The 12069-nt window shown below is 38.1% G+C and overlaps 1 protein-coding gene across 2 annotated transcripts in view; it reads left to right on the top strand.

The window, feature by feature from the left end:
• Positions 1–12069, top strand: part of Fur2 (furin-like protease 2) — a 918757-nt gene that overhangs the window by 668510 nt on the left and 238178 nt on the right. For both annotated transcript variants that reach the window (XM_089595005.1, XM_089595006.1), the window contains exon 11: positions 8908–9095. In XM_089595005.1, the coding sequence (XP_089451131.1) occupies positions 8908–9095 (188 nt within the window). The remainder of the gene's footprint in view (positions 1–8907; positions 9096–12069) is intronic.

Raw genomic sequence — 12069 nt, 5'->3', positions numbered from 1 at the left:
CAATGCCGTAACCTCACCACCAGCACCACCCGTCGCCGCTGCCGGATCCAGCTTGGCACAAGAGGTTGCTGAGATGCGGAAGCTCCTCAACGAGATGCTTTTAGATAGGCAGCGGTCATGCAGCCGTAGCCGGTCCAGGTCACGCTCCCGGGGCTGAGCATCGAACCCCGCAGCCAATCCAGACTGGTGCTACTTCCACCAGGAGTTCGGAGCAGCTGCCAGGAACTGCCGCGTGCCCTGCACCTACACCTCGCCCAGGCCGGGAAACCAATAAGGCCCCTTCCGTCCCAAGTGTCGAAGGTGGGCCACCAAGATCTCTCGGAAAACTGCCTCCACTTTTACAACCCGGAGTCTCGAGTGCACTTTCCTGTGGATTCAGGCTCCATTGTCTCGCTGTTACCCAAGTACCTCGTCAAGAGCTGAAAGCTAGAGCCGCAACCTTTGACGCTCAGTGCCGCTAACTCCACACCGATAGCTACCTTTGGCACCCACATCCTCACCATCGAATTGGGTCTCCGACGGGCAGCGAGGTGGAATTTCATCGTCGCTGACACTCACGTTGCCATCATCAGCGCGGATTTCCTCAACCATTTCGGCTACCTCGTGGACGTCAAGGGTACGCGTCTTATTGACCCTACAACTTACCTCTCGACGCTCGGCTCTTTAGCGCCAGCAGCCATCTTTAGCGTATCGGTCGTCACAACACCAGAGCGCACGCCCCCCGGGAGAGTTGGGTCAACGCTACTCAGATCTTCTCGTAGAATACGCGGATCTCTGCTCTCCAGAGGCTACCACCGCAGCGCTCCCAGACCTACTAGTGCACCACACCATCCATACCACTGGACCTCCTGTCTTCAAGCGGCCTCAACGCCTGCTTGGACCACGTCTACAGGCAGCCAAGCAGGAGATTGGGCGACTCCTTGACCAAGGCATCGTCCGGCCATCATCTAGCCAGTGGGCAAGCCCTCTTCACCTCGTGGAGAAGTCCAGTGGAGGCTGGAGAGTCACAGGGGACTACCGGCGCGTTAACGCCTGTACCACTCCGGACCACTACCCCCTGCCGTTCATCGACGATCTGCTCCAGGAGGCGACTGGCAAGATTTTCTCGGATATAGACCTGAGGAAAGCCTTTTACCAAATACCCATTATCGAGAAGGACATCCCGAAGACAGCAATAATTACTTCGTTTGGACTCTACGAGTTCACAAGGTCCTCTATGGGTCAACGAAACGCCACCCAATCGCTCCAATGGATCATGGACCATGTTCTACGTGACCTGCCGTTTGCCAGGTGCTATCTCGATGATATCTTCGTCGCTTCCGAGAATCACGAGCAGCACTTTCAACACCTACACCAGCTCTTCAGCGTCCTGCGCAAGACAAAGCTGCGCATAAACCCACAGAAGTGCGTACTTGGCCAACTCTAAGTGGACTACCTGGGGTACACTGTCTCCTCTGAAGGTGTCCGCCCCCAGCGCACAAGGTCCAGAGCATCCAGGACTGCTTAAGACCGGAAAACTCATCTGAGCTTCGACGATTCCTGGGTATGGTGAACTTCTACAGGCGATGCATGCCTAAAGTAGCCCACGTCATGGTCCCACTTAACGACCTGCTGAAGAACCTTCCACCCAAAAGTAAAAAGGCCCCACTCGCTTGGAACCACGAGGTGGATCTTGCCTTCCAGCGGTGCAAGGACGCCCTAATAAAAGTGGCCACGACTACCTTTCTCAGGCCAGATGCCCCGATCGCCTTGAGGACAGACGCGTCGGACATCGCAATTGGTGCCACCCTGGAGAAGAAGTACCCACGTGGCACCTGGAGGCCACTCGGTTTCTTTTCTAGAAAGCTCTTTAAAGCCGAGGCTAACTACAGCGTATACACCAAGGAGCTGCTAGCTATCTACGTGGCCATCAAGACCTTCGAGCGAGTCCTCGAAGGACGCCCTTTCACAGTCTACATGGACCACAAGCCTATCGTTTTTGCAGGCCAACAACGCTTGGACAAGGCTTCGGCAAGACAGGCCTAACAGATTGACTACATTCTGCAGCATCAGGTGACCCTCTTCCACGTCAAAGGAGAGGAAAACGTGGTAGCCGACACGCTGTCACGCATTAACGCCGTCGCCATGCCATCCATCCTGGAGCCAGAGGTCATTGCAAAAGCCCAAGCCAACGACTCCGAACTTGGACATCTGCTCGATGACCCTCGTCTTGACCTTCAAGCCCTGAAGATCGATGGCCAACGGATCCTCTGCGACATCTCGACTGGGAGCGTGAGGCCATATCCCCCAGAGGCTCTTTGCAAGACGGCATTCGAAGTCCTGCACAACCTCTCGCACTCTGGCATCAAGTCCACAGCACGTCTCGTCTCCGAGAATTTTATGTGGCCCAAGCTGCTGAAGGACATAACCCGCTGGGCTCAACAGTGCATAGCCTGTCAGAGCTCTAAAGTCTACAGGCACAATCGCTCAGCTCTCGGCAACTTTAACATGCCTGATGGACGCTTCGAACACATCCACGTCGACCTGGTAAAGCTTCCCTTGACCAAGGGCTTTCAGTACTGTCTCACGATAATAGACAGGTTCACCAGGTGGCCGGTCGCCGTTCCGTTCCGAACCAACAAGCAATGACCGTTGCCCAAGGCCCTATACGACAGCTGGATCGCCTCCTACGGGACGCCCCTAACCATCACTTCAGACCAGGGAGCTCAGTTCAAGTCAGCACTCTTCACCGAGCTTGCCAAGATGATCGGCTCGAGCCATATAAGGACGACGCCTTACCACCCGCAACCAAACGGGATAGTGGAGCGTTTTCTTCGCTCCTTCAAGGACGGCCTCATGTGCTGCCCAAACATCCCTCGGCCCGACGCACTTCCTTCGGTGCTCCTGGGCCTCCAAACCTCATTCAAGGAAGACCTCCAAGCATCTCCAGCCGAAATGCTTTATGGCACGACCCTCAGGTTGCCTGGCGATTTTTTCACCACCCAGAGCCACCCCGACGTCAACCCGACGTCTTTCGTCCAAGGCCTCCGACGCCTCACACAAGCCATCAAACCTGTTCCAGCATCTAGACACCTACCTCTGCAGAAGCCGTTCATCTTCAGCGACTTGCAAAGGTGCTCGCACGTCTTTCGCCGCATCGACGCTATCCAGAGACCGCTGGACCCTCCATATTCGGGGCCACACAAAGTCATCTGGCGCATCAATGAGCGGAATCATACGATTGAGGTCAACGGCCAGCCCCGCACGGTCTCCACGGACACGTTAAAGCCGGCCTACCTCGAAGCAGCCGACCTACCTGTCACTGGTAACGACTAAGCCGCCCCCAAACCGTCGCCTACACCACCGTCTGTCACAGACGGCTCCCAGCTACAAGACCCATCAACAAGGCCTTTAGCCGACTCGCCGTCTACCCGGCCTGCCTCTGAACCAGCCGCAACCTCCACCAAGGCTAAGAAGGTCATATCGTTCTGTCTGCACCCTGCAGACAACACTTCGGGGGGAGTACCTGTGGTGCCCCCCACCAGCTGAAGCTCTAATCAAGCTTCTCGATGGAAGCAACAGCTTCTCCCGCGGACGGATTGACTGCGCGCGCCACCTCTTTTCCCTCAGCTCAAGAGAGTGCCGACCGAAAAGAGAGCAAACGGCAGAGACGACGCTCGACCAACAACGACGACAGCTTGCGCCTCGCCTACGTACAGCGAGCCCTCTTTCTTTGTACGACTAAGTCGATAATAAATAAGTATAAGTTTGTCTCACACTGTGTATCGCTCATTCCACGCTCTGCTTCGCACCTCCGGTATCCTTAAGCACCGGGCAGAGCTCCAGCGCGACATCAATTCCCAAAAATCGACATGTAATATATCTAATGTATCATTTATTCTACGTGTATCATTATCAAATTAATTATTTTGCATTCTATTTTGAATACAAGTGCCACAATTTAAATAATTTTTATCTCAATTATTAGGCAGACCTTTAAGAAACTACTCTTTTCATAAAATATTAAAATATTCAAAATTAACATGGCCTAGCATTCTACGGTGCTTTTCTTTTTGACTTATATTACATTGTTACATCGTATGCGTGTTTGTTATTTACTATGCTGAAAATCTTGAATGTACTATTTATTTTATATGCTGTTGTAAGTAGTTTATTTTTTTTACTAAATACTTTTGCACTATCATTTTCCATAATAATTTTATTATATTTGTTATTTTACCAAAACTCACTAGATTTTCATCCATTTTTTCAACATAGTAAACGTTTTTCATATCGACTTCTTTGATTTCATCATTGAGTTTGAATATTGGATTTACGTGTTCTATTTTTGAAGCTTCCAATTTTTTTCTATCGCCTATTTCAACATTGACTGGATTTTGTAGATTTATTTATTCGGAAAAATATTTCAAGTTATTACAAATATGATCCGTACAACAACTATCCAAAATCCATCTAATTTAATTCCTACAATTATTCGCCTCGCAATCAGCAAGATTTTTATTGCTATTAATACATACATTGTTACATTAAATTGTACAAAATAAGTCTTTGTTAGTACTTTAATTTGCGATAACGCTTCTACCTTAATTAGTACTGTTATCTTGATGATGTGGTTGTTGCCAATATTAATTCTGACACTGTTGATATCCACCACGGCCACGCTGTGCTCTGCCATGGCCTCTGTTATTGTTATGAAAGTTTTGCTGTTGTTGGTTACCGAACTAACCTCGTCTGCCTTCTTGCCGTAAAATACTTCTTCTTCTGTTTACATTTGTGACACTAGTCCACAATCGTCTTGATAAGTTTCCTCGTTTATTATAATTTTATCATAACATTGATTTTGAAAATGTTCTGGTTTACTATTTTTATAACAGTATTTATTTACTTTTTTCCACTTAAAACACACTTGAATTTCCACTATAATATATTAATTTTTGTAAATGTCATCTTATATCACGTACATTTTAATTTTGTTTTTAACATACTCAACTGTTTGTTCCTCTTCTTTCAATAGTTTATTGAATGACCAATATGGTTCAATGCGGGATGTAATGTTCTTAATGAATAATTAACCTTTTCTTTTTTATTAACTGTTGCTCCAGCATTTTTTAATTCAATTACTATTTTTTTAAATTCACAAAAAAAACTACTAGATTTTTCTAAGTCACTTAATTTGATTTTATTTAATTTATTTCTCGCTCACATTTGCAATGCTGTTAATTCTTTAAAGTATAACATGTATTTCCTTAATAATCTCATACAAGCTTGTTTTCTAATGTATCAATTCTAATTGATCTATATTTAATGCAGTAATATGTCATCGATCGCTTTTAAATCTCCTTCTTTCCAAGCTGATTTCGTTTCCTTTTGATTTCTAGTTTCTAATTTAATTACATCTTCACATTTTCTTAATCTTAAATACATCAATATTTTCTTATTCCACAAACTATGATTACTACTATCAAATAATGAGTAACATAAATTTAGTATCTTCCGCCATTTTGTCTTCTTCCTTTTTCTTCCGACTACTTTTAATACAGATGCCACATTTTTCAAAATTTAAAAAAACTCTTTCTCACGTAGTCTTTGTATTCCTATTAAACTCCAAATTAGCACTGTTTATGTTCTTTAAGATTTTCTTGTTGTCGATCTGCTCAGTTCCTTCCTATTCTCGTATGTTTTCCATTTACCTACACTTGAACATCACCTCTACACTTCTTTCCACTAAACACGCACCGAACGTCCTCTTTCAGAAAGCTTTTTAATCCTTTTGCATCTCAATAAATTTTGCATCAAAACATATGTATTACATATTACTGCACACGTTTTATACTAATATTTTTAATACTTCACATATTTTTTATCTATTACTAATTCTACAGTCTGTCTTACAAGTGATTGTTACGTGCTTCTAAAGAGACATGTGAAAAATAAAAAAAAAATATAAGAACAAAACTGTGAACTCGCACCACGGACTGCTACTGTGTTAAATATAAATGAGCCTAGAAAATTTAAGAGATTAAAACATATTTTCTTTCAATATACTTAAATTTATTATTATTAATATTCCATATCGATTATGAGGTACTATGCCTTAGCAACGGTTACCTTTTCACTAAATATGCGTACCTTCATCAAACCTGTATCAATCATGTGACTCGAGAGCTCTGATGCATCCTCATGACTTAGCATCCCAGCACTGCGTGTGTAGTTTCAAATTTACTTACATTCTAACAGTAACAAAAAAAAATTCATAAATTATGGTTACAATCTGAATTATTGGGTGATTTATGTAAATAAAAATATTACATGACATCGAAAATATGTCAGTAGTCTTAAAACTAATGATAGGTTGCCCATAACCATTCATTAAAGAGAATGCTTTGCTAGGGCTCTGGTGAAAAAGGCTATTGTTTTGTTTGATTCGTTGTTGCTAAGTTTCTACTGCTACTTCTAAACCAGTCAGTAGCAACGGGCTATATGCCCCAGAACTGGAAGTTGTCACACGTTGTACTTATCAGAAAAAAAGGTGATGAATCCAATGTTAGAAATTGGAAACGAATTCTTATGTAGAGCATTGGGGCTAAATTGTTAGGCATAATCATTTTTAACAAATTTTGCAAATAATTAGTAGTAAATTCATTGATAAGTGGCATGAATTCTTACGAAAGCTCTCGACTTTCACGATTTTGTTTGTATATTGGTATACTGGTTAAAATCTTGTTTGTTTAACTACTAACAAGCCGTAGCTATTAATAATGCTTTGTTGGCGTATGTTTTGATAAATTGTGTCTCCTACTATTTTCGACTTACGTAATTTAGTGACTTAAAAAATGTTATCTCAAACTTCAAGCAACTGATATTTGCTGATTATGTAAAGCTTCTTATCAATGTTAATAACACTTCTGATTGCTTGGCTGCTCAGAGTGACATAAATGCTCTCGTGGATTGGAGTTCTAAAAATAAACTTACTGCAAATATTAGTGAATTTTCTGTGATTTTGTTCTCCTGATTATGGTAGCCTATCGCTTTTCATCATAAAATTTGCGAAACCTTATGAAGCCGTCATACAGAGATGAATAGTGTATGATGAATAGCTATTGCTTTAATAGTTCTTTTAGGTTCCATAAGCAAAGAAATTGTGAACTCTCCACAGCCTATTAAAAGGACCTTACTATCGTTAAAACGTTGATATAATTACACTAATCTCTAGTCCTTGCATCTCTTCTTTACGGATCTCAGATGTGGGAACTAATACAGTCCCTCTTATCATGTAATAAGTTACTCATTCATATTTAAAATTTTTCTTGATAGTTTTTCATGCAATTTGAACAGCAGAGGTTTTGTAAAAATATCTGCTATATCTTCGTGGGATAGAATCCGTTTGACAGTTATTTTTTCTCTGGTCGCACTTGCTTCAACATAATGAGCTTTGATATTAGTCATGAGTTTCAACCTTTTACTACCATGTTGGCACACCACATATCCGCGGGTAATACAGTGTGAGATAATATAAGTCATGTAGAGTGTTCTAGTTCTATTAGCTCCTGACTTATATTACATATTCTGCTGCGCAGCTTGAGATCCTAACGTAATTATGTATTCTTCCACTCTATGCTTATGGACTCTGTAAGTAAATCCAAAAATGGTCATTAATAAAATCAAAATTACAGTTTTTATTGTAAGGTTCTTCGTTTATAAATAAAACTACAGCAATTTTTCATAAATATAAGCATTTATGTTAATTTCTGCCTTTTTATTATTTACAACAGTAGAATTCAATATACAGAGTAAGACACATAGACAACTTTAAGCAATTTTGTTCCTAAAAATAATTCTACAATATTTTTTAACACAATATTTCAAATAAAATACATTTATATAACTTTTAAATAGTCAATAACAATACACAAACGTCTTCAGGTACTTGCTTCTCACATTTTGAAAGAACAACTCTCCCAATTAAAGAGTATCAAAAAGTAAGGCGGTGCTCCTAAACTAGTCAAATGCCTTAGTATAGTCACAGCTGCTAGTGAGCTTGGGTATGCTCAAAGTCACTCAGACGTTTTAAAAGAGCTGTACTTGCATCTCATTTTTGCTCATGAAGATGGGCGTCTAGCCTGTAAAGAGAGTGGCGTATCTTCTAGGGTCTGAAGCCAATTTTCTTTTCATTTTACATACATAATCAGTAGCAGTCGGTGATGCCTTCAAGAGTCAGTTAGATAGAGTCCATCAGCATAGCTAGCAGTTATTCGCTCACTTACTGAGAATCCTGTCGTAGTCAAGTCTCTGTACATGCTTGATCCGCTTATGTATTTCGAAATATGCTTAAGTATGGTTTCCTTATTATGGTTAAGCATGTTTATTTGACAAGTTATCAGTTAAAAAGCTCCACTTAATTTTCTCTGAGTATATCCTAGCTTAAATGTTTACAATAATTCCTGCAGCGGTGATAATCGTAATGAAGGTGACGATAAAATATCAATAATGGCAGTAAGAGTAAAGATAAAAGCAAACATAATAACAATGATAATCATTTTAATAATATGCAAAAATATCCCTTATAATTGGATATTGGCAATTACAGACATAACAATGAAACTATGTGTAGACAAATTGTACTACAGCAAAAATAATGATATTTTTTTAAATTGTTGAATTGATGTAAGGATAATGTTTTTACATCTGCAATTGATTTCATTTATCTGGATCACTCAAATAATATTGATGCATCATCTAACGTAAGGTTATGATGGTTACTTTGATTTTATTACTTTTAGTAATCTTACTTAAATTTTCACCGTCAACAGCTTTGTATGTTATTTTTTAGTCATTGATAAAACATATGCTTTAAAAATGTATGTGTTTTTTATTATTTGAATATAATATATTATATATTTATTTCAGCTCATGCGTAAGCCAATGTCCTCCTCAAACGTTTGCCAATTTACGTGGTGTCTGCTTGCCTTGTCATCCATCATGTAAGACTTGTGATGGTGCTGGCCAAGATTCCTGTCTGTCTTGCGCTCCTGCTTATTTGTGGGTATCTGACTTAGCAATTTGTCTTCAATTTTGCCATGAAGGCTATTTCGAAAGTGAGTACCTAATGTAATATATTGCAGGAATGTGATATGATTTTTCCAGCAATCACATTTGAAACTTGTTTTTTACGTACGACTGCTACAACTACATATTTTTATACACCTATAAATTTGATTTTTAAGATAATACAATACAGTACATTAACTGCTGTAGTACTTTACATGTAGTTAAGTGTAGTAAAACATTTGTTTACTATAAAGTTTAGTATTAACTTTTATTGACAGAGAATTAAATTTAGAGTAATCTTGAAAAATATTGGTCAGCAAAAAATCAAATGAAGACAGTAAAATCGATATATCTATTTTCTGCAACGTTTTTATCGTATTTTGTAACCTCAATAAGTAAGCAGAATATACAATACAAATATTTGTGTAATAAGTACAACAAGAACTATAAAAATAATTTTAATTTTAGCGCAAACACGATTGTTAAATAATTAAGGGAAATCATAAGAATACATCGAATAAAATTAACTCAATAAATATACACATAAAAAATACCTTAAACAAACCTCTCAAGTTCTCAGTTTAATATTTACTGAATTTAAACATGTTTATTATTTTAATGTGGTTATTAATCATACAAATAGCTGAAACGATTAGAACGTAATCATACGGATTGATAAAGAACTTGTATATAACCCATACAGTTGTCACTAACACACTTTAAGAATCAAAATGAAGACTATACATTGATAATAGTGACTATTCAGGGCACTACGCTGGGCACTAAGCACTTGGGAGAATGAATAGAAAGAGGGATGGGAGGCCACTTATTATAAGGAGGGAGGTAACAGAAAAATAGGCAATTTTTTGCGAGAAGATCACGTATTCCCTCCATGAGGAGTATTGGATCGTGAAAAAGCACATGTGAAAATTCACAGAGGTACTTACTCGACAACGTCGTACTGACTGGGAATCGAACTGGGGTCTTCAGAGTGCTGACCCACAACCTAGCTGACTGAACCATCGTGCCCTTTTATATACATAGTAAAAACAAATTTTAATAACAAATGTATTACTTAACTGTTAACATGACTGTGTGTTGATTCCACTGAATTGATGATTAATATTATTTTGATGATTAATATTATTTTCAATAATGTTGTCATACATAATTTTAAATTAAAGACATTTGTTACATCAAAGTTTTCTATCAAATATTTTAACATTTACCTTGTCAAACTTGTAGTTCTGATCATCAATATGCTTGGAAATCACGAAATCCGCTACAGTTTTTCTCTTGTGCTCAGAAATTATGTCTTTGAGTTATCTCTTTCATTGGCATACATCTATATTTTCAAGGAATAGAATAGAGTTCTGAACCAATTTTGTTACGTTAACAAAACTTGAGTTCAAAATATTTGAAAAAATTTTATTTCTAGAAGTTTATTTTAAATCTTGGACGAATAATAATAATAACAATAATAATAATAATTCTCTTTAATTTATAGAGGGTAGTTAAACACTATTATGTCTCCTTCTTTGGACACTTATAATACTAAGTTTAATATGAGAATTAAACGTGTTTTTTTTAAGTCGTTTATGCGGAGCTTTTGTAAGTTTTTCATAAAAATCAGGTAGGTGAAAATGACATAGAGTTTCTAAAAATATATTTCAATAGTCAGACTTCATACTTTCAATAATATTGTCCACGGAAAAAAAATTCAAAAAAAGGAAAAAAAATATAAAATTTTTTTTAGAAAGTATTGAAGCAGTCTGACTCCAAATCCTTTATCACTATATCAGCAATCATTATCAGAAAAATCGACTATTTGTTGTAAAAATTGGATCAGTAGTGTTTTGGCATCCTGAGCACTCATATCATTAAAAAAGCCCAAGAAAAAATATCGATAAGTTTCGATGGAATTCGAACCCACGACCCCTCAAGTTTCTCCTTTGAGAATGAAAAACCACTAAACCAGCGACGCTTTTAACCTTTCTAAGGTATTTAGAAGTAAATGTCAAGGGACGTTAGTGAACCAAGATGGAACAACAAGAGAAACAAAAGTTCGACCTTCTAGAATGTGATTATCTGTAATTATGTTTTTTTTTATGTAGGCTTTCATAAATGTGTAATTTCCAAGTCAGAATATAATTTTTTAATGTTTCATACAATACTATAAAGAGAAAATGAGTAGGACTCTTAATCGTAAAAATAACAGGTTAAAAGAAGATGTTAGCCTTTAAATTTTTAGTAAACCTTAACAATTGTCTTAATTTCTAAGTTTCAACCTAATACCTGTTGTTGTTCTTTAAAATACTTTGTATTCACATGTTGATTCATCTTCAGGGATAGTAAAATATATTCTCAATGTTTAATAGTATTAATAACATTTTTGTCACTAATTTTATTTTGCTTAGCACTAATTTTCAAGCCATTAGCTGTAATTTTCTTATCATATTCAGGTTTATAAATATTTGTAATAGTTACAACAAACTCTAAACATCCTATATGTTCTATATCATTTTTATTTCCAACATCTTTCACAATTGTACAAAGTTTAGACTTGTTTAATTTTATAACAAATACTAAATCGGTGCAAGTTGGTTTTCACGTGTTTTCAAATGCTTTTAGAAAAACATGTCTGAAAGTTTTGGTTGGACATTAAAATATATAATTAAATATGTTTTGAAATAACTTCATTCTGTCTGCATGTCACTAAAAATATTTTTACAGCTGCAGGAATTATAATAAATAAGTTATTATTCATCTATTTTTTAATACTGAACGAGATTCTATTCTAAATTAATGTTTAATGTTATAAAAGGTACTGTTTTCTTGATTTCGACGATTGCAAACCATTTGTTAATCCAAGTCCGAATGAATGTGACATTTAGTGTCACCTTTTTCTCTTAAAGAGTTGAATCCATTAAAATCTTTCAAACCGTATCAGGTAGGCTAAAATTTATCACACATACATACATGTGATTAATACTTATTTATAACAAACTTATTTATATCCGT

Source organism: Copidosoma floridanum, unplaced genomic scaffold (assembly GCF_036245765.1).
Source record: "Copidosoma floridanum isolate Cflo_tuat_1 unplaced genomic scaffold, Cflo_Japanese_pri ptg000022l, whole genome shotgun sequence".
Lineage (NCBI taxonomy): Eukaryota > Metazoa > Arthropoda > Insecta > Hymenoptera > Encyrtidae > Copidosoma > Copidosoma floridanum.
Note: the sequence above shows the minus strand (reverse complement) of the source record. Positions and strands in the feature narration are given on the sequence as shown.